The 27,620-nt window shown below is 39.0% G+C and overlaps 1 protein-coding gene across 6 annotated transcripts in view; it reads left to right on the top strand.

The window, feature by feature from the left end:
• The window catches only part of NFIB (nuclear factor I B), a 203,642-nt gene that overhangs the window by 132,029 nt on the left and 43,993 nt on the right, over positions 1 to 27,620 (top strand). For 5 of the 6 annotated variants that reach the window (XM_064140621.1, XM_064140619.1, XM_064140618.1 and 2 more), the window contains exons 5-8: positions 4,657 to 4,777; positions 6,466 to 6,584; positions 24,824 to 24,955; positions 27,420 to 27,604. In XM_064140621.1, coding sequence (XP_063996691.1) covers positions 4,657 to 4,777; positions 6,466 to 6,584; positions 24,824 to 24,955; positions 27,420 to 27,604 — 557 coding nt within the window. Of the gene's footprint in view, positions 1 to 4,656; positions 4,778 to 6,465; positions 6,585 to 10,146; positions 10,648 to 24,823; positions 24,956 to 27,419; positions 27,605 to 27,620 lie in introns of those variants that run through there. The other variant, XM_064140622.1, reaches the window with a different exon arrangement.

Below are 27,620 nucleotides of genomic sequence, written 5' to 3'. Positions count from 1 at the left end.
ATCCAGTACCATTTTTCCCCCAAAATATCTGGAGCTTCTGTGCTCCAATGCATATACTCAGATTGATTCCATGTTCCAGAAACATTTCTAAACACAGTGATATTACTAACAGAATTCAGGAAATAGGCATAGACTCGGGCAGGCAAATGCTTAGAATATTCCCAGAGCATATCAATGACAATCCAGAAGACATGGTAACTTATAAACTTTAACAGCCAGCCCCACAACAGCCATGCAAATGCGTTAATGATTAAGACTTTCAGAATATCCATTTTTTAACTTCCAAATCTTCTCTGAAAGAATTCTTTCTACCTAGCCCCACGTTGAGACGCCAAATAAATTGTCTTGGGTTCAAATGCAAGTTCCCAGAGACTCTTATAAATTTGGTAGACCCAATGACAATTTATAGAATTTATAGAGTGCCCTCCCCTCCTCCCCCTCCTTTCCCCAAAAGACAGGGAGAGAGATAAAGGTAGGGACACCCCAATAAATCAATCTCACTCGATTTGGAAGTTAAAAAAGGAAAAGTTTAACAATAACTTAGAAAAAGGGATTGGAGGTAGGGGAGTTTACAAAGGATAAGGAAGGGAAAACAGCAAAATACAAAACAGGGATGGATACAACCCGAGTAGTGTGATGGTGTCTCTGCCTCGTGGCTGGTATGCAGTATCAGTGTGTGTGTGCGGTCATGAACGCAGGTAGGGAGCAAGAGGGCGAAAAGAGGAAGAGACAGGAGAACTCCTGTCTTTTATACCACAGGAAGTGGGGGGGAGTGGGCTAACCATCACCTGGAGTGTGGCCCACCCCTGAGGAGGGGCCAAGACCCCTAGGGTCAGGTTCAGGGTCACTCCCCCAGGAGTGTTAACCCTATACACACAGGAAATGGAAGACGGGACAGGCATCCTGGGAAGAGTGTAAGGATGCTGCCCAGCTGTGTGGGCATGAGGTCAGGAAGGCCAAGGCGCAGCTGGAACTGACCTTGGCAAGAGATGTAAAGGAAAACAAGAAAGGCTTCTAAAGGTAGATTAATCAGAAAAGGAAGGTTAAAGAAAAAGACCCCCCCATGATGAGCAACAGTGGAGAACTATTATCAACGGATGAGGAGAAGCTGAGATTGTCAACATTTTTGCCTCAGTCTTCACTGGCAACCCATCTGCTCATGGCCCTGATGTTGATGGCTCAGCAAATTGGAGGCCAGAGAGACAAAGACCCTCGTGCTGTGAGTGAAGACAAGGTACATGGTCATCTGAGGAACCTGAAGGTACACAAGTCCATGAAACTTGATGAAATGCATCCCAGAATTCTGAGGGAGTGAGCTGAGGTAGTTCACAACCCACTTTCCATGATATTTAGAAAGTCCTGTCAGTCAGGTGAACCCCTTGGTGACTGGAAGAAAGGAAATATTACACCCATTTTTAAGAAGAGTAGAAAGGAGAACCCTGGGAACTACCAGCCTGTCATCCTCACCTCTGTGTCTGGAGAGATCATGGATCAGATCTGCCTAGATACTATGCTGAGACACATGGAGGACAGGGAGATGATTCAAGACAGCCAGCATGGCTTTACTAGGGGCAAATCCTGCCTGACCAACCTAGTGGCTTTCTATGATAAAGTGACTGTGTCAGTAGATAAGGAACAGCCTATAGATGTGATCTTTCTGGGCTTCTTCAGGGCCTTTGACACAGCCTCTCACAACATCCTACTGGCCAGGTTGGGGAGATATGGATTTGATTGGTGGACTGTTAAGTGCATAAGGAATTGGCTGGATGGTTGCATGCAGAGGGTGGTGCTCAATGGCTTGAAGCCCAGATGGAGAGCAGTGACAAGTGGTGTCCCTCAGGTGTCTGTACTGGGACCTGTGCTGTTGAATATTTTTATCAGTGATACAGACAGTGAGATCGACTGCACCATCAGCAAGTTTGCAGATGACACCAAACTGAGTGGTGCTGTTGATACACCAGAGGGATGGGATGGCATCTGCAGGAACCTGGACAAGCTGGAGAAGTTGGCCCTTATGAGGTTCAACAGGAGTAACTATAGGGTTCTACAACTGGGTTGGAACAGTCCTCACAGTCAATACAGACTGTGGGATGAGGTGCTAGAAAGCAGCCCTGTGAAAAAGACTGGAGTGTACTGATGGATAAGAAACTGGACATGAGGAGACAGTGTGCACTTGCAATCCAGAAGGCCAATCACATCCTGGGCTGCATCAAAAGATGCATTGCCAGCAGATCCAGAGAGATGACTCTGCCACTTTGCTCTGCTCTGATGAGACTTCATGGAGCACTACATCCAGCTATGGAGCCCTCAATAAAGGAAGGATATGGACTTGATGGATAGGGTCCAGAGGAGGGCCATGAAATGATCAGGGGGATGGAACACCTCTGCTACAAGGACGTGCTGAGGGTGCTGGGGTTGTTCAGCCTGGAGAAGAGAAGGCTTCGACGAGACCTAATAGCTTTCCAGTACATGAAGGAAGCTTACAAGAAGCATGGAGAGAGACCATTTACAAAAGTCTGTAATGACAGGACCAGGGACAATGGCTTCCAATTAGAGAAGAGCAGATTTAGATTGGATATTAGGAACAGATTCTTTTCTATGAGGGTGGTGGAACACTGAAACAGGTTGCCCAGGGAGTTGACTGGGCCCCCATCCCTGGAGATACTCAAACTGAGGCTTGACAACGCTCTGAGCAACCTGATCTAGTTGAGGTTGCCCCTGCTGACTGCAGAGTGGGTTGGACTACATGACGTTCAGAGGCCACTCCCAACACAGACCATTTGATGATTCTATGATTCTACAATTTCACTTCCTGTAGCCAGAATTTAATATTTAACAATTAAAATTATGTTAAGTCCTTTAGGAAACCACTGAGCATTACTATCCTACAGTGTTAAAACACCTTAGTTTTTGTGTTTGCTAAAGGTACAGTTTTGCTGGTTTAGGAGGCCAGGGGTGTGCAAAATTATGCTTGTCTTTAATTGTCAAGTTGTTAAATTCTGAATTATGAAGCCATTCAGATTCCATGAGAATTAATTTTGTAGTTACATTACGGAATGGCACCTTCTGCAGCTGTTATACATGATATACTTCTAATAATAAGCCTTAAAGTGTGTGGTTTCTGTGGGATTTCTTCCCATGCATTTGTTTAACCTCAAGCCGCAAGAGTTGTGCTTTTAACTGCCAGGAAAAATACAAACCTTCAGATACATTACACAACGTGCAATTATTCTTTTAAGTGCCAAAGGTAGTTAAAAGGCACAATGCACAGACAGTGAGCAAAGGTAAATACACCACAACATGTAACATATAATTTATTCTTGAAATGCCAAGACATGCAGTACACAGGCCTTACAAGGAGGCAATGATAACACCTGACTGTGTGTGCCTCTGTGTAGGTTTACATAGGCAAAGAAGTACCTATGGCACTGAGTGAGAGAAAAAGGAGGCAGCGAAAACATGCTGTTGGCACAGAAGGCTGCTATTAATACAAAAGAGTTAAAATGAAGGGAAAAAAAGGTTCAATGTCACCATGTTTATTCTTCCCAGTTATTTTCATTTTTAAAAAAACATAATGCTATTATTATAACAATATTGGAGAAGAGGAGGCTGAATGAAGATCTTATTAATGCCTACAAGTATCTAAGGAGTGGGTGTCAGGAAAATGAGTCCAGACTCTACTTGGTTTATCTCCAGTGGTTGGAAAGGAGGTAATGAACATAAACTCGAACATAGGAAGTTCCATCTAAACATGAGAAGGAACTTAACTTTGAGGTTGGCAGAGCACTGGAATGTGTTGCCCAGAGAGAGAGAGGTCCAAGGCCTGCATGGACATGTTCCTTTAGGTCATTCTGCTCTGTCAGCAGAGATAGTTTCAATAATCCCAAGAGGTCTCTCCTAACCCTTACCGTTTGGTGATTCTGTGGTCAGTCCTTATAAATCCTGCCTCATTCATTATGAAAGTTCTGCAGAACACTTGATTTTCTGTTGACATCTGTGTAACCTTTTTTGTATTAATGATTCCAGGTTATCACAGAATGTTAGAGGTTGGGAGGGACCTTGAAAGATCATCTAGTCCAATCCCCCTTTCAGAGCAGCATCAACTATTCCAGATCATGCAGGAATGCATCCAGGCAGGTCTTGAGTATCTCCAGAGACGGAGACTCCACAACACCCTTGGGTGCTGCCTGTTCCAGTGTTTTGTCACCCTCACAGTGAAAAATTGTTTCCTCATGTTTCCATGGAACTTCCTATGCCTCAGCTTCCACTCACTCTTTGTCCTGTCATTGGGCTTCACTTAGAAGAGCCTGCCTCCATCCTCTTGGCACTCACCTTTTACATATTTATAAACATTAATGAAGTCCCCTTCAGTCTCCTCCTTTCCAAACCAGAGAAACCAACCTCCCTCAGTCTGTTACACAACAAATATATGACATCTGCATAACTGCTAAGGGATTTCTAAGAACTGCAAAAGACAATTCACTTTTCAGGTATATATAAACCTTGAAAAAACTTGTCTGTGCTTGATTTCTGAAAGAGACAGAAATTTTGATACAGGTAGTAACATCTTGATATTTTTTCCAGTGTTAAAAATGAAAAGATGGCTAGAAAAAAATAGAAGATTATCTTTTCTCATTATGACAATATGTTTTTCAGCACCAATAACCCAGGGAACTGGAGTGAACTTCCCAATTGGAGAGCTTCAGAGCCAGCCATATTATCATGACATGAATTCAGGTGTAAACCTACAGAGGTCCTTGTCTTCTCCACCAAGCAGGTAATAATGTGAAACAGGAGCTAAAGTGAAACCAGTTTCAGTAACGTAGGACAGGCAATTCTCAAATACGCTGAACTTTTAATTAATTTCCTCCAGTTTTGTGAGGTAGGTTACTTATGTACATTATCACAGTCTATGTATAAGTATGTATATTACAAATTGTGTAACTTGAAGTGGTTCCATTGTTGCCTGTCACTGCTATTGGTAGGAAAACAATAGTAATTTTAGTTAGGGTTTGAAGTGCTAGCTAAATAATCTGCTGAGAGAACAGCTATTCATCCTGAAACTTCTGTTAAGTTGCTGGAAGATCTGGCAGCTGGGAACTGGTCATCAGGGCTTGGTGGCTTGGTGCCACAGGGTAATTGCAGGGATAAATGCTATTTATGAGGAATCCTTCTTGTACTTCTGTATTGAATGATATGTTGAGAAAGATACTGTTTCCTATGGGAAAGGCATTAGGACAGGTATATAAAGACAGGATGTGTTTATTTGTAGCATCATCCTACCTCATGAAAGTGTGTTTCCTGCTGCATCCTTACATGGGGCACTTCCCATCACAGTGAGAAAAAGGAGGAGCATGTGAGGTAGTAACAGCTCTCTGTTTTTTATCAAAGATCTCCTTGTGTTTGCTACAGGCAGTTTGATCAGAGTGATTCACTTCATCCTTTCCTCAGCATGGTCCCTTCTCCCATCTCTGAGGAAGACCCAGTTCCTCCCTCAAAAGCATCTGGCAGGCCCACACTGCTCTTCCACCAGCACCTGATGCTTTGGAGTTACTCATATTCTTCTGTTCCATTTAATTTTATTTTCAGCTCAGCACATCACCTAACACATTTTAGAAAGGGATAGATTAATTCTTATGGTATTGACTAATTATCATTAACATCAACAACAATACTACCACAATTAAAACCTTCCTCATGATTTTCTTTGACAGTCAGCATAACAGCCTTGGTGTATATGTTGTTAAGAATAAACTCGACTTCCTTCCACTGTATTGAAGTACTGCCTCCTTTTATGTAACATGACTTGAAATACGAGCCTTTTGTTGTTTTTAATTAAACTACTCTAAAGTCTTGTTTCAGGTTAGATCTCTTTGAAAAGCTTAGGGTGAAATACAGTACTACCTTTTTTTTGCCTATTAACACTCAGAAAGTTCCTGTTTTACCTTGATTTTACTAGCAGTACTTCTCCAGTGCATTGTTTGGCTTTCATGATTTGTGTGTAGTGTCTAACACTCTCATGACATAGTCTTTCTTTAGTAGGTCACAGTAACCGATTTCTTGATTTTCAGTCAAATGCTGGAAGACTTTTGTCTGCCAGCCATTCATGCCATCTCTGAAATACTAAATTGTGAAAAATTCAAGCACATACATGCAATACATATTACTAAATAGCATCATCTATAAGTGAACCTAGGCTTTCATATCCACTGTTTGTATGTGCTTTGTAGTGCTGAAATTACTTTCAATTGAAATACTAGATGTTCAAAAAATGTGTAGATATGGCACTCTGGGACGTGGTTTAATGGCCATGATTGTGTCAGGTTGAAGGTTAGACTCAATGATCTTGGAGGTTTTTGCCAGCTGAAGCAATTTTATGATTCTGTGGTTCTAAATCCAAACAGTTTACATACTACTAGTGGCTGCATATTGTATTCACTGTCAAATCCCATATTACTTCAACAGCAAAAGACCCAAAACTATCTCCATAGATGAAAATATGGAACCAAGCCCAACAGGAGACTTTTATCCTTCTCCAAATTCACCAGCTGCAGGGAGTCGGACGTGGCATGAAAGAGATCAAGGTGAGTAACACAGAACTGTTTTACCTCAAAGTATATTAAAATACACAATAAATCTCTTTATCTGCCTTTCCGTTATTGCAATAATTGTTTTTCTGTCTGGTATGTGTATTTGCTGTTTTTGTAAATGTGGTTAAAACCAACAGACAAGAGGATATGGTATAAACAACCACATCATAATTTTTCCATCTTGTGTCTGCCTTATCTATTGTTTGGAAAGATGTATGTCAAATGAGGTACTTGATACTGCATATGTTGTAATCATCTCAACAGGATTTTGACTGCAATAGTTTCAAGTTAAACCTAAAATATCTCCATACTATGGTTCATTCAACATTTGTTTACTCAGATTTTGTTTTACCATGGTGGACTCCTGTATGTGCTTTTAGTCCATACTGCGTGACTCTGAATTAGAGTGGGCCCAGCAGGCTCTTGTCTGAAGATCCTGCACATACCTTTGTGGGACTAAAGAGTGTTTGTAAGTGGTGGTCTGTCTTTGACTACCAAAAGCAAGGAACACATTTTTGTAGAAAGGAAAGTTTCAGTGATTGAAACAGCAAAATTAATTGTTATACGTTTACCTCATATTATCTTAATGATTTATAAACTTAGATGCCAGTGTAGTTTTATCACTCATCTTTTTGATGTGAAACCATGTTTAAACTTGCATTTATTTGAATAATGTTGCGTAATGGATCCTGTGCCTGTGGCTGAGATGTTGGAGAGTCTCTGAGATGTAAAATACAGCTTATGAAAGCAAAATCGAGAAGAAGAGAGGTTATGTCGGAAATGTCATAAGACGCTTTGCATTTTCTGTTGTTATGATGATCTCCCATTCCTTCAGAGGGATGGATAATACACTGTCTAATCTGGACACCATTACACTGGGGGCAGCATAGGCGAGCTTTTTTTCCTTATTCGTGTTTGGTTCCAGTAATTTTCTGAGATTGTAGCTGTGGAAGCACCGTAGTGACTGCACTGCCTGTCCTTGGTATGTAGCTCCTCAGCACTGTGGGGTACGTTGCAGCTTCTGGCATGTTTGTTCAGATACTCCTTTGTTAGGTACTTGATATCATCTTCATGCTAGCAGGTATCTGTATAAAGCTCTTTCTGGACCCAGAGATCTTAGCAAGATACAAGATTCACGAAAATATATACTCCATTTTCTTATGCCAGCAAGCACAAAGGTAACAAATAAAAGTTTGGAGGTGGTTTCTATGCCAGAGAACTCACAGGTAATACTTCACTCTCTTCTATGGAGATCTGCACATGACAGGAGATCAGGCATAAACAAGAAAAAAATAGAAGCCATTTGGGATCATGTTTGTGTTCATCCACTGTCACCAGGGGATGCTCACACTGTCCCAACAGGCACTGCTTTTCCAGACAGTCTCCTAACATTATCAACACTAGAAATGTGAATCATTTCACAGTACCCACTAGTGAGAATACGTTGAGTTATAGGTAAGTACCATCTCCTTCACTTTGACGTAATTTAAACTTTCTAAGAGAGTGGTGAAAATCAGTAACAGGATTGATACTGAGATATAACAGTGTTGATTTCAGTTTCATTGTCTCTGTGTTGAACCTGCCACAGTCTCTAACTTCTGGGCTGAAATAGATCTGTATTTTTCATTTGCATACCAAAGTGTAATATCTTTTCATTGAAAAAGAAATTACATACAATTGAAAGATTATTTTATAATGAAGACTTTCTGTGATTTTATTTAGGTACATTTATAAAGTGGTAGAAAAGGAACGACAGTGGTAGTTTGCATCTGAAAATACTAAAACAATGACAGCCAAAACTTTGAATAAAGTAGTTAGGAATTTTGTAGGTAAGCTGTATCTAAGAGTGATTAATGACTAGCACAGAAATATTCTGAAATTAAAAATATGTGATGGATGAAAATTTGCAGTGATGTGAAACAGGTTGGATAATGTTTTGTTGCTGTGAAAAACAAATGCCATATAGATCAGTAGGTCAGTAGACACCAGAAGAGGGATTCTATTGTAATCTCTGTAGTTTATACAGCTTTTCTGCTGTGCAGGCATGCATCCTGAGGGGTAGGAACATGACTGCAGGATTACTTGTAGTTCAGCCAGAATGTGTTTTATAGAATATTTTAGGAGAGTTGACTGTTTGAAGAAGTAATTCCTGCAGAAATAAGTAAGCATATTTGAAAAATGAGAACTTTAGATGGCATAAGATTGGTTAAAGCCAGTCCACAAAGGGTTATGAGTATTGACTTCACTATCCAGTTCTGTGGTATTATTATGCCTATTACTATTCTGATATAAAAATATAAAAAGCTCAAACCAAAATTAGTATTAAAACCATACTTTTTTTTTTAAATTGAAGCCAGATTATAAATCTTTATGATAAGAAAAAAAAAAAAAGCCTGTGAAGTAATTATACTGTCTTGGAGGTTTACTTCATTGACTTGTAAAACTTTGTGACTATGTAAAAAATATGTGTAACAACAGAGTATGTGTAATAGTTTCCAAAACAGATTTAAAAAAAATACATTGGATTTTAAATGTTGTTTTCTTAGTTTACATACATTCAGTCATTGTTGGAAGGTTTCATAATGGTTGCATTATTTTTTCTATATTACAATACTTGAAACAGGTCTTTGTGTGGAGCAAGTAGGCAGGTTTATAACTGCTAAGATTTATCCCAGACCTCTTTCATTAGCCTTGCAAGTAACAAACCATCTTCCAAAAATCCCAGAGCCTAAAAAAGTGAAAAGTCTGATAAACAGAGCTTTACTATGACAATTAGGAGTTCAATTTCTGTTTCTGCTGCTGTCAGATCTTGTGCAAGGCTTTTTTTTACTCTCTTTAATTTTTCCAGTTAAATGATATATTAACTTCAATAAAGGCAGAATCATGTCTTAGTTACCTTTCAACTAACTAGAAATGTATCTAGGTCTAAGAAGTAGTTTTCTGTTAATATCTTGAAGTCTTCTTTTTTTTCTGGTTGCTCTTCCTGAGGTGTTTACATTTCTATGCTAAACAAAATTTTGAATTCCTGCAGTAGTGGAGTAATAATGAAATAGTTGGAAGTTGCTACATGAGTAAATTTGCTTAGTGTTTTATAAATTCTGAGGAGAATAAAATTTTGTACATGTGAAAAAATAAATCACCATCCCTTTTGGGAGAGGAATTAAAAAAAAATAAGAAAACTAGAGACTAGTGCAGTGAGTGAAAAAAATACATTTTTTTTTTCCTGAGAAGTAAATCAGATACTATTTGCTGAACTCATAAGGAAATAAATATCAGAAGACTAGAGTACAGTGCATGCATGAACATAAGGCTTCCCTTCTGAAAGCTTGCTTGACAAAATGCATTAACATAATCACAGACATTTGAATATTTGTCCTTGAGATCTGTTTTACTGTATAGTGTTACAACCATGTGTATATTGTAAATAAATAAAGCAGGGGTATCACCAGTGACTAGTCATGATAAAAGTGGAGAGATTTATGTCAATTTCTGTGGTAGTCAGCTGTCTGGAAATACTGAATATCAATATACAATGAAGTGAATTTTAATTTTACAGTTTCTTCATCATGTTTACTTTCTTACACTTCACCCAACTCTAACAACAGTCAAGAGTCAAGATGCCACCATACCATTAAAACTGAAACAGCTGGATCGCCTTCACCCATTGATTGGCCAGCAGCTGTTGGACCCTCCACTTCTCAGGTCCCGACCCCCTTTGTTGGATATCCCCCTTCTGGACACTTGTCCCCTTTTGCTTTCTCCCCACCCACTGGACACTCCTTCCCCATTGGGATCCTCCCTGATGGCTCTTTCCTTCTTGAGCCTTCTTCACATGGACTGTCAAAGATGGATGTTCTAATTTCTGAAGTGAGGGAACTAAAAGAGGAAGTAGTTAATGTGGTCCAGGAGTTGAGAAGGGTAACAGATCACCTCGGCTTTTTGGTGACCTGTGTTGGACAGAATTCAGGATTTTTCCCAGCTCCTGGTTCTCCTTCTGAAGGCTAATGGTTTAGAAACTTGTAGTCTATATCTAATGGATGAAATAATCTTAAAAAGGTTTTTTTACTTTGATAAGTATCTACTAAATGCATTTCTGTGTTTTAGACTCAGTCTAAGTACTCAAAATCTTTGTATGTCAAAGCATATTTTAAAACAATTTGTTTTGTTAGTTACTTCTGTTGCATTTACCTTTGCATTTTTAATAGTTAAAAATAATATTTCCACAATGTATACACACATACAGATGCCTTTTGTATATATACCCTTCACTCCTTAAGGATCTATTTGAATTTTCTGTGGTTTTAACTAGGATAATTTGTGCACAGTACTGAAATGCTGCCACTTGCTAAGTTTTTTTAAATTCACATTCATAAAGTGAGAGGTACTTTTTAAAAAAAAACAAACAACTTTTCAAAGTGTGGAGAACATTCTTAGCCTTTGCTTCTCTTAGCCTGTTGGCTTCTATGATGCTGAAGGTAGCATCATGGTAACAAAAAATAGCATTATCAAGGAAGACTTGCCTGCCAGTCAGTTTCTCCTATTTCTATCAGGTTGTAAATCAAGACATTTTTAGTGTTCAACAAACAGATGTTGCATGTATTTGTTAAAAAACAGTCATCCTGCTACAACAATTTTAACTGTTGATTTCTATACCTTTTCAAGAAAACCTACTGGTATGTAAAACAAGTTAAAGATTACTTTCATAGAGATTAAAAGTGCTTTCTTAGAGCTTGGAAGGCAATATGTATGGAAAAGTAGATAAAGAAGCTTTCAAATGTATATTTAAAGCAGAGAAAAAAATCCATGAACAGGACATGAAAAAACATCATCTTGAGAGGAGTGAAGTTGCTTATACATCAAGAAAATCTACATTCTTTGTTAATGGGTAAAAAAAGAGATTAAGTTTACACTCTCTCAAAAAAATAAAGCAGCAGAGATTATATCTGTTTTTTCTGTATGTTGAAGAGCTCTTGATGAACTGACAATTTGTTCCTAAATATATTTAAATACTCTTAAGTAGCAGATGAGAAAAATTTCTGCTCTGGGCAGAGCAGGGACCTGAATTTCTTTCACCCTGTGTGCACTTCAGTTGTTGAATGAATCAAGAGTGAAATGTTTAGAAATACAGACAGAGTGGCAAATACAGTAGGGGATACAATAGGAATCATAGAAAAAGTTTTGCTTTTTTGTGGTCCTGGAAATGGCTGTTATTTGCTCAATAAAGTCACTTAAAAAATCTTACTTTAGGTTCCTTGTCTTTTATTTTGACTAATATATTTTGTTAAGGCCTATTACTTTACATTATCTGTGTGTGATTTGTGATTTGAATACATTCAGCACTTGCACATTCATCTACCATACACATCAGTGAAAGATGTGAGTGCAAAAGCAAGTTTTTCATGTATATGTAGGAGTTCTTCTTGGGTGGACTATATAGCATGACATACCTTAATGATGACTCTAGTCTTCCCGTGGTTGAAATTAATGGTAACATGCATGTCTTAATGTGAGATATGCCCTAGGAGTGGTTAAATATAATTTTCTTACTCCAGTGTTTCTGTGTAAGAGATTTCATTAGTTGTTAGAATTTTTGATAGTTACCCGCTACTCTTAGAATTCGTAGGCTATGTATTACTCTGTATGATCTAACCAAAGTAGTACGGAATACCTTCAGTTACCAAAAGAATAGGTACTTCATACTTCACTGATCAGAGGTGTCTGCACTGACTTTGTTTCCAGCTATGGTACGCCCATGAGACGGAAAAAAATTAAATTAATTCAGCACACATATTGTAACTTTTTTTAGGTACCTCACCTTTGTTTCTGTGTTGTACCTGTACATGTATTTGAAAAGCTTCTTATTTTCTGGGTTTTTTTTACTACTTTCATACAAACTGTATCAAACTTGATCAAAGTAATATATTTCAATGTGAGTTGTTGATTTTGTCTCAGTTCAAAACTATTTCCCAACTGGGTCTACAATTGCATTAATATGGCACACCTCCTAAACCATACTAAACTGTTACCAGTATAGATTATAATAGGAAGGAAAAGGAGATGCCATAGCCTAAATGCTTCTAAATCAAAAACTTTGCTTACATTATTTTATTTCAAATGCCTCTTTAATCTCATTATAATCAAATTGGGAATACTGTTCTGACTTTTGCAGTTATGGTTGCAATACTGATTTAGTTTTCTAGCTGGAATCCTTGGATTCTCAGCATTAATATGTTATCGCTGTGTGTTTTTCCTTGAAGTATGGGTGACTTTCCATGGAATGATTTAATAAATGACTAAAATTGATTTGGATGTCAAGTTATATTTTCTCACACTCTTCCATAAACAGTGAAATGGTCAAGTCCCTTTCTGAAGTGTAAAGATAAGTGAATAGTAGTTGAGTACATAAAGTTCTCTAACTGTTTAAGGCATATTTATGGTAGTGCAGAGTACTTGGAGCCTCATGTGGGTTTGTCATTGACAGTATGTTTGTGTGTATATATATATATATATATATATATATATATAAAATCATAGAATGGTTTAGGTTGGAAGAGACCTCAAAGATCATGCAGTTTCAACCTCCTGCCATAGGCAGGAACAACTCCCACTAGAACAGGTCACTCAAGGCCCCATCCAACCTGGCCTTGAACACCTCCAGGGAGGAAGCATCCATAACCTCCCTGGGCAACTTGTTCCAGTCAGTGTCTCACCACCCTCAGACAAAAGAACTCTTTCCTAACATCTAGTTTGAATCTCCCCTACATTATTTGTGGCAGCAATATTGTTTTTTTGATCTCATGCTTTTTATCACCGTGTCCAAAATCAGCCTCATTACTTGCAGGGCCTGCTCTGTGTTTAACAGGTAACCACTCCACTAAGCTCTGAGTTATTCATAAGTATCTCCCACGTGACATCTGATGGACTGTGCTGGTACAGAACTGATAGGATGAACTGCAGGAGGAAGTGAAGATGAAGGGGCTGCAGAGATGAAGTCTGGCACTCTGCTGCCAATCCTTGTGGGTCAGAGCTGATGGAGATGTTCTCATCTTCCTCCAGCAGCAACACCACAGCTCCCCATGGTCTTTGTAGTGGCACCTTTGTATTGTGGGAGGTCTCTCAGCTGGGCAGTGCTTCTGGTATGAGGCCAGCCTGGCTGAATAGAGAGATTTGGTTGCAGCTTTGGAAGAAAAGAAGGGTCTATGGTTGTTGGAAGAAGAGGCAGGCCACTTGAGAGGACTATAAAGTTGTCATGAGGCTATGCAGGAAGACATTTAGAAGAGCCAAAGCCCGATTGCAAATTACCTGTCTTCAGGTGTTAGAGAGAACAGTAAATATATTAGCAGTAGAAGGAGGACTAAGAAGAATCTCAAAAATCACAAAAGATAATACATTAAAATTATTTATCTGGTGTGAAATGGTGAAACAGCACAATAGTGTTTGATTACCCTTGGGCAGGGCTCCTGATAGGAAAACCAGTGTCACAGCCTGACAGAATAAACTGTGCAGTATAAGAGGTGTGTCTTTGAATGTAACATTGGCACTAAGTGGACTGGTTTGGAGATCAAATGGGAAGTTACCAAATCTTTGTACACTGAAATACTTCAGTATAAATTTTTTGTATCCAAAATCCTTTTCTACAGTTGATGTGGAAGCAAAAATAGAACTGACATGAGGTTTTCAAAAATAAAACTTAACATGAGGTTTTCAAAAAGGAAGCAGCTCTCTTCAAATTGTAACACTAGCTGCTCCTCAAGTTCTGAACGTTCAGGGGCTAGGCACCATGCATACGTATCTCTGTGTAAAATCTCACTGTTTCTCTAACTGTGAATACGAACGCCTTCATGCTTCAGTTGGTACCTGTATCTGAAAGTCATGGAACAGGACTGGTGATTATTTTGTTTGTTTGTTTTGTGTTTTGTTGATTTTCTGCTCAGAAAATGTTGATGGTAAGAACTGATTTTCATTATAATGGGTGATTTGTTAGGAGAGCTTCTCTTTGGTCCAATATAACATTTACAGTGAGGGAGAATGAGACACCAACAGGCCAATAATTAGGGCAAAGATTTGGAGAATGGGAGTGCTGGATGAAAGCCTGATCTCTACCTATTAATGGACTGGGATTCTAGCAAGTCTTTCTGTATTCTAGGCATAGAATATTTCATAGACCAAGCTGTTCAGGCACATCTGTCATTCCTATTTATTCACAAAACTATGTAATGATTCCTTTTTTTGTGAAGATAAATGAATTAAAATGTTTTGATTTTCAAGATTCTTGATTTCCATCCAGACTCAGTGACAAGTCTTTAGGACAGATATAACAAAGCTGTTGCCTTACAAATGAGAGGTGGTTGTGCTTTACAGTCACTCATCTGTCAAAACTCAGTGTTAGGTGCTTTATTAAGACCTGCAGTAGAGAAATGGAGGCGGCTTACAATGTTAAAGGAAATCAGACTGATCACATGTGAAAATTTGGTGATACTGCATCTATCTGTGTAGAGTGACTGTTTTTGTTCTTCACACACACAGATGTAAAACATTTTTCTGACTATAGTGCGATTCATCATCATTATCATACAGATATCTGATCTTAATGTAGAATTTACTCCAGGTTTTCACCCTTGCCACCACAAGCATACTTACCAGATGTGGTAGAGGCAGTAGAGAGTGAGGTCCAGCTGCATATGACATATGTAGTGTATCCTGCCATCAGAAACTATTGCAGGTGCTGCATCTGGGAAAAGAGCAATTCATTTAACACGGTAGCAAGAATGAATGCTCTTCTAGCTTGCCAGTGGTGCTGAGGGCTTTGTTGCTTTCTTGCTTGCACCATGGCTATATATACATTAGGTCTAATGTTGCTTTATCTTGCTTTTTCCGGAGGTGATGTTACACTAATGAGTTGTAAATGAATTCTTACAGATTATCATTGTTAAAAATTATCCAAAATTATAATCGATATTAATTTTGATATCCAAGTGAAGATTGCTTATAACTATGAAAACAGTTTATTAACATTAAATCTCACCAGAAAACTTACTGACAATGTTTGAAACACACAGTTTGGATACTTATACATACGGGGAACAGACAAAACCAGAACACTTTAAGATATAACTAGCAAATACAAACATTATACTGGAAAGAGGTTCTTAGTTTGAATTATACCTCTTACCCACCAGGGGACTTGAGAGGCTCCTTTCTGCTACTAAGGCAGAAAGGCACAGTAGAATCCAGTTACAGAATTTCTTAGAGAGAAGCTTTGAATATTTACTCACAAAAGTTATCTTGCGACTCGCCAGGCTAGCTACAGCTTCAAACAGTACTGAAACACTTGCAGAGGGTTCTGTCAATGTCTTGTGAGCCTCTGAGGCTTCTGATTCTTCCCAGGCTTCACAGGGTGCTGGGGAAAGGATGCAGATGATCTCTGACCTTATCCTGACTCCTCTGTCAGATCTCCAGGACTTCCCATCTTGCCAGGAGACTTTCATGTGTAGGCAGGATGTCTTGTGATGTGCAGTCTCAGCACAACATCACCCTAGCTATGCAGGCCTATCACAGGGAGGCATTTAGAGCCTGTTCCTGGTAAACTCAAGGCAAGCAGTTTCCAGGCAGTTCAGGATGGAATAAGTCAGTGAGGCAGAACACTGCCAGAAGCAGAGAGCAATAGCAGCAGGCAGCAGCAGGCATGAGTACAACAGCAGAGCACGTTGTGTTACCTGCTCACCTCTTTATCAGTACAGCCCAAGACTAGTGGGCCTTTGGACACAGAATAGGCAATCAGAATGGCAGTTAGCCAAGCTTGAATATATTAGGTGAAGCCATAGTCTAACCCAAATTTGGGAAAAACTTAGGTCTTGCATGAGGCAGGCACAAGCCAAGTGCATGTGCCTTGTTTATCACAGGATGCAAAGAGGAGCAAAACAATTCTGGGCAGGCCAGAGTCCTTAGACTCAGTGGCTCCAAGTTCTTTGTCCTCTTTCCTGCGGTTGCTTCTCCCCAAAATAGAGAGAGGGAGAGCAGAAGAACATGTCTGGGCAAGTCAGGACATGTATAAGCCTACTCAGGCCTACTACGACAGTTGTCTGCAGGAGAGTACCTTGCTGAGAAAGACTTGTGAAAATAAATGCTGGAAAAGATACTGATAAGATTTGAGGAGTAAACTAGATTAAAAGAGATTTAATATTTGTATATGATATGTGTGTGTCTCATGAGCACCAAAGAGAAGTGGCCATGTAGAAGTGGTGAGCAAGAAAGCAGATCAGGTGTTTGGAAACAGGCAGGTGGATGTTTGAACTTCCCCTGGGTCACCGCTTGGTTCCAGCTGAGTTCTCCTAACAAGTGGCTTGCCAAGTGGTGTGCCGAGGTGACGTTCATCCAGGGAACTGCCTGAATGACAAGCTGCATCAGACTGAGGAAGAGTGTATTTGCTTTGATGAGTAAATTGCCAAAACTCATGTCTCATTAGTGTTTCCTAAGGTTTTTTGGACGTGAACAACAGTTTAATTAAAGACTGACGTAAACACATTTCTGTGCTTTCCCTGCAGCATTTTATCACTTTTGAATTGACGAAAATTTTTGCCTTAGGCTATCTTGAGCAGCTATACATCTGGAGCACCATTTGTGCAAGCTGCTGATGAACAGGCTACATATGCTATGCTTCACAGCAGCTCTTCTCCCTTCCTATGTAGACAGATTTACCTTGTTGGGAAATGAGATGATCTAATTCTTTTTATTTGTACAGGCCCTTTTTTTCTTTGATATGATGCTCCAAAATATACGACATGCCACCTGTTTGGGTGCATACATACTGTATCTCCACAGTAATATGAGAATACAGACAAGAGTGCTTTGGAACAACACTGAGTGGAAAAAAAAAACCACAAAAACCAAACTAGCCAAACCAAGCCCCAAAGCCCAAAGCAAAGCCTGGTTTGCAAATTTGAAGGCAATTCTCATCAGGACTGGACACAGTGTAAGATTAATGTTGAATTTTTAATAACTTTCTCCAAGTGCTTTTGATACCTTTCTTCTTTTCATCTGTACATAGCATTTTTTCCCCAGAAGTCTGAAAATACATCACACTTGAAATTGTTATATTTTCATTCTCAAAGTAATAAAGATTGTAATCCTGTTTGTAAAACTTCAACGTAGACTTAAGGGCAAGTGACCTATTTTTTGTGACGTCTGCTTGTGGTTCATTGTAACTGTCAATATAGAGCTAAGCTACTAGACTAGATCTCATGATGTGGAAAAAAATAACACATATTTTAAAAAGAGAGAAATGTATTCTCTATCATGTGGAAGTTACTGGTAAAATCACATGAAGTCTCACCATCACTTTAACTCAGTCTCCTTTATTTAAAGGCACAATTGCAAGGAAAATTAAAAAGTGAACTGCTTTGCATTTTTATTTTTTTGACTTCACACTTTTGTAACTGATAATGCTCCAAAGAAATGCGATTTTTGTGTTTTCCTGTTAAAGCACTAAGCCTTCTCTCTTGACTGAGGAGGAGACAGCAGTAACTTTTCTTCCTAACCTATACAAACAGTTATTGTTCTGTCTTTCCTGTCTACTGCATCTGTTACTTGGCAGTGGCAGGAGCGTGAATGCTCTGTTATGATGGCCAGGCACACACGGGGAGAGCTGCAGGGACTGGAAGGGGGAAAGAGACTGTCTGAACTACTTCTCAATGCAAAGTCGTTTTAACAAAGAAGCTGCTGCCTGCACTTCAGACCTTACTCTTCTCAGTTGTCTTTGCTATATATAATGAGACTTCTTACAAAAGTATTTCATGGTGGTGCGCTGTGTCATGTACATTAAAATCACTGTTTTGAAATGCTACCAGTCACATTCACCTTGGTAAGGAACTGGTCTTCTGTATAAGAATTTCATTGTGTTTGCTTTGTAATGTATGCTATCTGTTTTCTACGTGTTAGTTGCAATTCTTACATGAGGAAAGTGGGACCAGGAATAAATTACACACTTTTAAAGCAAACACTAGGGCTACTATAGTCACCAATCTCCTTTTCATCGATTTCAAACTGGGAGGTTAATGGATATTATGATTACATTGAATTTCATATAGCATATTTCTTTCAAACAACTGAAATATTTGGTTTTGGAAAACACAAAAATTTTCACTTGTTCAATGAAGCAATACCAACCAAATTAAATATCTGTTGCATTCTAGAATTTGGAGCTGCTGAAGCATGTAGAACTTCAGGAGCTAGGTGACTCTCTTTCATGAGATCTTTTGTTGAATATGAGCTTTACATAAGGAAATTTTTTTTCCACTTCCATCCCACAGTTGGTTTGTTCCTTAGGGAGACTTACGTGCAGTACATTTAATTTGGAGTAAAATTAAAGTGTTTGTATGTTCCCTCTTTTTTGATAGCCTCTGTGTGGCGGAGTGACCTGACCTGTATGGGGCCACAAATAAATTCTGTGATGACTGATGGACACACTTGCAGGTTTTGCCTACAAGCTGTTTTTGTGCACACAAGCTGTTTTTGTGCACACTTGTATTTCCTCTCAGACTGTAACATTGCAGTGTTTCTGTGGAGACTGAGATTGTGCATGCAGAGAACCACAGTACAAAGGTGACTGCTGGTTAATTTTGTCCTGGGTTTTATAAAACTATACATCTGTTGTGGAGGTGTGAGAATGTTTATTTTTTGATGGAACTATATGATGAAGTTAGGAATGCCATTTGAGGTAAAAATAAAACATAATGAAACATTAGAAAATCATTCTAAAATTATCATGCCTTCTTATCATGGTTTGCTTAAGCAAAATTGAAAGATAATTCAATCTGGCAATTAAAAAAATATTTCTTAGCTTATCAAAATGTGTTCAACAAAACTGCAACCATTTGGCAACTTTGTCTTTGCTACTTGCTGATAGATTCAAAGAAACAAACTATTCCTCTGTTTTCATCTTACAGTTTTTTTGTTTGTTTGTTTTGTTTTTTTTTTTTTTGTAAGACACCTAGAGATACCTCTGACAATACTCACTGGTTTCAATAACAGTAAGGTTCCAACAGATTAATATAACAAAAAATATGCAGTTGCTTTTGTCATAGCTGTTAAAACTGAGTGCTACATCAGTGTGCTCTAAAGCAATTCCTCAGTCTTACTAAATGTTTCACTGAAATAGTTTTTATTTTCTTGGTAGCCATAGCCATCTTGAATTAGTGAATCTCACAGAGTGTCTGGGAATTCAGCAGACTTAGTAGTCAGGACCAGATGGGAGCAGGGAGAGGGCATGGGGGTCTGTTGCCAGTGCCTATTCAGGACTTGACAGTGGGATGGAGCAAAGCAGACATGCAGTCTCTCAGTTTCATGGATCCTATTCTAAGTAAGGATTTCAGGGTAAAAACCCACTCTTAATCTCCATCCAGTTCAGAAAGGACTGTGGTCTGATTTGGTCTCAGTAAGACACTCACATTTTGCAGGCCTGCTTTTGAATTCCAAGATAATTGTATGTCTCCCGTGGTAGTCAGAATATGTCTGAATAGTAAAAATGCCAAAATCAACTTTAGGGCTAATATGGTCCATGTAGGAGAGTCATCTGCAAAATGGCTCCAGTTCAGTACAGTACTTAAACAGTCTTTGCTTTACACATGAGTTAGCCACATTGATATGAAATAGAACCTGCTTGCAGTATTAATCTATATCCTACAAAAATGTTGTAATTAACTTTGAAATAATTTGGTGCCAAACTCAGCAGATGTTTTTCAATATTCTGAACTTCCAGAATAAAGTATTTTTTATTTCTGCAACATCAGTAACCTTATATGGTAGAAGACATAGTGTGTTTTCTTCACACAGTGAGCTCTAAAGAGGTGTTTTTATTGATATGGAAACTGGAAAGAAGAGGTGGAAGGGCCCTACTAGAGACTTGGAAAATACAGATAAAGAAGTTAAAGTATCCTTTATTTTTAGGAAGGTTACATTGTTTTGCCATGGTTTTCGGGAGGAGGAAGGTTGAGCTTTGAAATAATAAAATAATAAATATAATAAACTGACGTGTATGGCAATTACCCTACACACCTGAGTGTAGGTGTCTGTGATGGTTTGGGAGTTACCTGCTGCCCCACACTTGGAAATCACCCAGACACTAGACTCAGTTGGCTGGAAGTTAAGGAATGAAGCTGTATTTACAGCTTAGCATAATTTACAAGCATTTATATACACAATATATACCATTATATATAATTTAAAAGTAATACAGAAACACAATACCACTTCCAGAACAGATTGTCAGGAGGGCTCCTAACTCAAACCTCCTCCCCCCTTCGTCTTCCCCTCCCTTCAGAAATAACGAGATCAACCCACGTATAGCTTACATGATAAACCTGGAGAGATCTGAGGTGTCAAAAAAAGATGACAAGAAGGTTGGAGAAAAAAAAAAAGGTTAGGTTAGATTAAAGAGTTAAGGCAGAGGCAACCACAGAGACCAGACTGCCAGACAGAAGGAACAGAACTGAGAGCTGAGAACTGTGTGAAAGTGAGTGTCTTATCTATATTTTGACTAGTTGCGTTTCTCAGCAGAAGAATGAGTGATATAGGGTACAGTTGGTTTTTTTTTTTTTAGCTAAGGACTAATCTCAGTAAAATATTCCAATTAGCCTCAAACCAGCACAATCTACCCCTCTATATCACTCGGTGTTCTGTTGAGAACTATCTGGCTATTCTAAAACAATATTTACAATAATGAATATTACAAATTCAGATCATGCTTCGTTCTGTCTATCTCAGATATAGGTGGTTCAAAGGCTCAAAAAACAACAGTTTGTCTCTTCACAGATGAAATGAGAACAGGGACTACCAGTTGACAGTGAGTTCATGCTCGTGTACTATAGATTCTCGTGTAGATTTTTCTCTTGCTGGATGCCAGGTAATACCTAGAACAGAAAACTCCTAACAGCTTGTATTATACACTCTGAATTTAAATTCTCTCAGCTAAAGTTAGATTTCTCTGTGAAATACACTGGATTTCTCCATTCTCCTGCATTACCCAGTAGGTGTGACCAGGACCTCCAGCAGACACCACCCCTCGGACAGGTTTCCCTTCACCCAAAGGAGAAAATACCCAAAGTGTTTTCCCTAACAGATTCTTTTCATGTACAACAGGAACTTTATCACCGTCTACTGTGGGTATCAAATCTGATTGTGCAGGTCCTGCTCTGTTTACAGAACTCCTACTATTTACCAACCAGGTTGCTTGTAATAAATGTTTGTCCCAGTTTTTCAGAGTTCCACCCCCCATGGTTTTGAGGGTGTAGTGCTCAGTCTTCCCTGAAGCTGGTGCATAGTAGGGTATGTGATAGATCCACTCAATACCATGCTCTTCGGCCCAGTTCTTTAGAAGATTGTTCTTGAAATGAGTGCCATTGTCTGACTCGTTTCTCTCTGGAGTTCCATGATCTGTCTCTCCAAGCCAAGAATGGTGTTACGTGCAGTAGCATGTGGAACTGGATAGGTTTCCAGCCATCCGGTGCTGGCCTCTACCATCGTTAGCACATACTGCTTGCCAGAACGAGATCGAGGTAAAGTGATGTAGTCAATCTGCCAGGCTTCACCATACTTGTACTTTGACCATCTCTCACCATACCATAAGGGCTTGATTCGCTTAGCCTGCTTAATAGCAGCACAAATGTCACAGTCATGGATAACTTGAGTGATAGCGTCCATGGACAAGTCAATTGACCTATCGCGTGCCCATCAGTATGTTGCAACTCTGCCTTAATGTCCAGATGAATCATGTGCCCACCAAGCTAAGAACAGTTCACTTTGGTGTTTCTAATCAAGGTCAAGAATAGAAATTTTGAGAAATTTTAGCATCTCAATCTGCCTGCTGCTTGTGTTGGTGTTCCTCAGTAGCTCTGCTCTTAGGCATGTGTGTGTCTACATGTCCACAACCCATGTGATTGCTGATGTCTAGGTGGAATTTGTCTCCTCCAGGGCTAGAGTTGCCTTGAAGGAGGTGGGCCTCTGTTCCTGATGGCAGAAACATGCACCCATTCAGATGATGAAGGGATGGTATGTTTTGCCAGTTTGGATGTGGAGGTTTTAATTTCCTCCTTCAGTTCTTTAATGCCATCCTTTATCTCTGTAGCCATACCTTTTATGGCAGAGACTAGGGCAGAATGTGACAAGCTGTCTTCTATCTGCCTCAGTTGGTCAGTGAATTCACCAATAGTGAGAGGCCTTCCATTATCACTCCTTGATAGAAACCTACTAGCAAATATGTTGGCATAGGATGATGGAGCAAGTTTAATACGCTTCTTTGTGAGATCTGTTCCAAGAGGAATGTCATCAGGCTCATGTGTGCCATGATATCCACTAAGCACTTCCTTCACAGCAAACTCCTTCAGACTCTTACTTCCCTGCTCAATTGCGTTCCACTTCTTGGCTGCCCAAGGCAACTCATTTTGGGAAGAATATCTCATAGCCACAGCCAACAGGAGGTGTGTCTACAAGCTTACCAAAAGGACTCGCTAGGTATTTGTCCACTCCACTCTCTTTTGTGAGTGACCATAGCTGCTTTGCAGACTTGCCTCCTACCTGTAGGGAGGGCATTTGCACCAATAGTACAGCATCTCGCCAGCCAGCTTACGATTGGCTCTCCTGATTCTGTTGAATCTTCCTTTTTAACTTCTGTGATCTCTTTGAATAGATCATTGGAATCTTGGAAATCATCCTTCTCCTCTTCCTCTGGTTGTCCTGGTTGTCCTTGTCCTCGAAACAGAACTTTCCTAAGTGTACTGTTAAACTCCTCAGAGCCATCCTTCTTGGCAGCTAAGCTTACATAGCTTTTCTCATCAGAGTATTGAGATTTGAGTATATTGACTAAGTTTCTAAAGCTATATTCCCCCTTTTCTTCCTTTTGTGTACCGGAAGTCCCCTACCCAAAAATCTCTCTTGAACCACTCTTTATCAAATCTTTGGTTTTAGCCTGTGCCTTTGCAGGAGCAAAAAGTGTGGTAGTAGATCCTTCTAATGGGTTTGAATCTCTGGGAGTCTGACTTGATGCCTCTTAAGTTTGAATTTGATTTGGGGTTGGAAGCCTGTGCATTTGAACAAGGTACAGAATTAGAATCATCTGAAACCTGGACAGCTTGACGAGAAGAAGCCCTTTGGCTGTCTGCCGTGTTATTGGTAGATAATGTACTCTTGGCCTAATTCACAGAATCTGTGGTAGCTGTGTCCCCTTCTTCTCCCCCTGTAGGAATTTTAGAACAATTGTTTATGGAACACAAAATGGATTGTTTTCATCTTATATCAGGAGCTTGTGAGGTTTTAAAAATCTGCCTCTTTCATTTTCTTAATGCAGCCACGTTTGAATTTTTCATATACAATGCTACCATTAGTGCTACAACCAGAATTATTAGGGCTCTATTCATACATGATAAAAATACCACTGTATTACATGTGTAGAACTTGTCACAGGCATCTGGGAGGTCAGCTTTAAGCCAGACAACACGCGTTAAGATTGTGAGAGGAGAAAGAGGAGCTGCTATGTTTCCTGGCTTATTAAAACCATAGCTGGTAATAATTTCAGTAATATTAAAAACAACCCTAAGCTAATAGCATAATCTCCAAATTTCAGGAACATCCCTTTAAGATTTCTCCATATCACATAAAAAAAAATCAATTTTCAGTGTCAACCAACGGTAGAAAACCCATATCCCTAATGGATGAAAACAGAACTGAGAGCTGAGAAATGTGTGAGAAGTGAGTGTCTTAACTATATTTTGACTGGTTGAGTTTCTCAGCAGAATGGATGATACCAGGGTGCTGTTGGTTTTTTTTTTCATTCTTCTCACAGCTAAGGATTTGATTTCTCTCAGTAAAATATTCCAGTTAGCCTCAAACCACCACAGTGTCCTATTAAAAACTCAGTAAAGATTATGTACCTGTTGAAGGAGCAGATGATTTGGTGATGTTTTAGGAAGTCGAGAAGTGTCTAGAGAGGTTCTGATGAGCTGCCTTTCTTCACTGTTTGTCTTCTCTCATATGAAAGGAGTGTAGTTTCTCTTTTGCAGAATATCAGTTTCTGGAGTATTATTATTCATTCTCTGGTTCGAAAGCAGTAGTTTAAAACTGGTTTGTTGAGTCACCAAACAACAGTTATGCAAGAACAATAAAAATAAATATCCACAGTCTGCAACATTAGATGTCCTCACATAAGCTTCTGACATTGTCATTACATTGTTCTTCTGCTGCAGATATGTCATCTCCTACGATGAAGAAACCTGAAAAGCCTTTGTTTAGTCCCACTTCTCCCCAGGATTCGTCATCAAGACTGAGCACTTTTCCCCAGCATCACCACCCAGGAATCCCAGGAGTTGCACACACTGGTGAGAGTTATGGAGGAGGACGAAATACCTCCCTATTCATTTGCTCTGTTGTTATTTGCTACATTTGCTCTGTTCGACTTTGCTGCAATCAGATTATGGTGCATTTTGAGTAGAAATGGAAGAGATCAGGTTGTCCTTGAAAGAATGCTTGTGAAACTGAGTTCAGGTAGTCTAACTGCTGCAAGTTACTAGAAAGAGTTTAGGATTAAGCAGTGAATAAAATAACCTGTAAACTGTGTGAAGAAATTGATAGAAGAAAAAATCCTCCCTGTCTTTCCTTCTTCCATCTACATCCTTTTACAATATTGCTCCTATGACTGTGTTGTGTTTAAATACTGGAATAGGTAGAATTTAATACACAAGAGAAGTCACAATCTAGTACATTGTGTTCCTGAGAAATATTTTTTGATTTGTTTTCTGAAATCCATAGTAAAACTTCACCTCTAGTGTGAAGGAAACACTTGAAGTGTGTCAGTGTGCATGTTATCTTGAGGATTTGACAGGAATGACAGGAAAATTCCAGCATCATGGTCTATTTAATTTTTGTAACCCTGATTCTCCAGATGAGAATTTGGTCCTTGAAGGTCTTTTCTCAGCAGCTTATCATGTGTCCTTATATAATGCACATAAAGAGATTCACTTCTTGAGCAGACCTGGGTGAGTAGAGGAGTAAAGCCGATTTGAAGACTCTTTCTTCTTTAACATGCAGTTCTCCTTTGAGAAGTTTCTGGTTTGTGATTTTTCAATGATTTAAAGTTTCTATCTTGCAATTAATGTGTAAGGACTCTTTTTAACAACTGTTTGTCTTGTGTTCTGAAAGTGTCACTGGCCTCATTCTGGTCTCTGTAAGGTTTCTGCTAGTAACAAATACTCTAGCACATCAGATATGATCAGCGAAGTGGAAAGGATAGATTTCTGCTGATTCATGTTTGCATTGAGCAGCTCACAGATGTCAGAGCAGAAACTGATATTTTACGATTAAATTCAACTGGTGGAACTGTGACTTAAGTGTCGCAAGAGAAGTTTCTGTGATTATTTTTGGCCCAGTATGTATGTGCAGATCCTTTATATTTGCTTTAGTGTGTAGTTTGTAGAGATGTGTATTTGAATGACAGTCATAACGTAATTTGTAGATATTTACTTGCTAGGAAACTTGCTTTCTAGCTGTGTACCTGTGTCAGTGATCAATAGTTTTTATTGCCAATTCCAACAGTTTTGAAACATTTCTTCTGTTTTTTTTTTTTTTTTTTTTTTTTTTTTTGTGTGTGTTGTGTTTTTGTTTTGAGTTTTGTTTGTTTGTGGGTTTTTTTCACTTGTTTGTTTCTTGGGGTCATCTTGTTTCTTGGGTGGTGGTGTTTTTTTTTTCCCTTGGTCACATTATGATTTGGTTCCAGCTCAAAGACAGCAAATGATTTTAAAATTAACCCAAAACCCCCAAATATATGAAATGTGGTCCAGAAGAGCAGCATTGTTTTGCTTGTGTTGGTACAGTATAGAACTGTAAGCAATTTATAAAGATACCTTGCGTATGCAGACTTGATTTTGTACTAACAAAACTTAAAACACTTTTGTCTTTTCACCATTTCCACTGAACTCAGTACCTCCTTTTAAATATGTTCCCAAGTAAGTGTCCTCTAGATAGGTAGTAAGGGTGGTAAGCAGGTTATTGTGCAGTGTGACAGGAGTACACTCTGCATTTCTAGCTGGACAAGCGGGTAGCAGGACATGCTGTATATTTCTTCCAGTGTGGAAACGCTGCTGGTTGTTTAGGCATTATATGAAGCCTATAGTTAATCTATTTGTAAAGACTGGAAACAAAGATACTGCAAAGAAAAATGTGTTCATGGTAGGTGCTTTTTCTTTGTCAGAGATTTTTATTGGAGGGATTAGTTTGCCAGGCTTCATTCATTAATGTTTTCACAAAGGTCAGCTAATATTTATGACATTACTGATGAGCATTTTATTGGCTTGTCCCTACTAGAAGCAGGTAGAGTGCAATGCAATGAGGAGTCACTAACTGTTTCTTAGGACCTGGTAACTTTCATCTCTTCTGCTGGCATGCTTTGGGTACCTTTATGTATTGAACAAAATATTTGTTTTGTTTATTTGAGTTCCACAAGGGAAAATTGTGTCATTTAACTGCCTTTTTTTTTTTTTTTTCCTGGATAATGATTATTGTTTAAAGAAAAAAATATGGTGGCACAACCCACAAAACGAAACCAAGATACAGTATTTGTGAATTTGAAACAGTAGCACTTTCTGTTGCCTAAGGAGATGTGAAGGGAGGTCGTGTAAGTTTTTCTGTAGAGATGTCATGAAGCAGAGGTGCAGTGTGCTGATTTAGAACAGACTTACTGTTTTTCTTGCTGTAACACAGTGGTGAAGAATTAAAAAAAAAACCAAACAAAACCAATAAACCCAAACCAAGATCAGAAGTAATTTTAATTTAATTTATCTTTTTCAGTCATCTCAACTAGAACTCCACCTCCACCTTCACCATTGCCATTTCCAGCACAAGCTATTCTCCCTCCTGCCCCGTCTAGCTACTTCTCTCATCCAACGATCAGATATCCTCCTCACCTGAATCCTCAGGATACTCTGAAGAATTATGTACCTTCTTACGACCCGTCCAGCCCGCAGACTAGCCAGGTACTGTAAACCAATA

The sequence above is a fragment of the Pogoniulus pusillus genome, chromosome Z (assembly GCF_015220805.1).
Source record: "Pogoniulus pusillus isolate bPogPus1 chromosome Z, bPogPus1.pri, whole genome shotgun sequence".
Taxonomy (NCBI): Eukaryota; Metazoa; Chordata; class Aves; order Piciformes; family Lybiidae; genus Pogoniulus; species Pogoniulus pusillus.
This window is presented reverse-complemented; position numbering and strand designations above follow the sequence as displayed.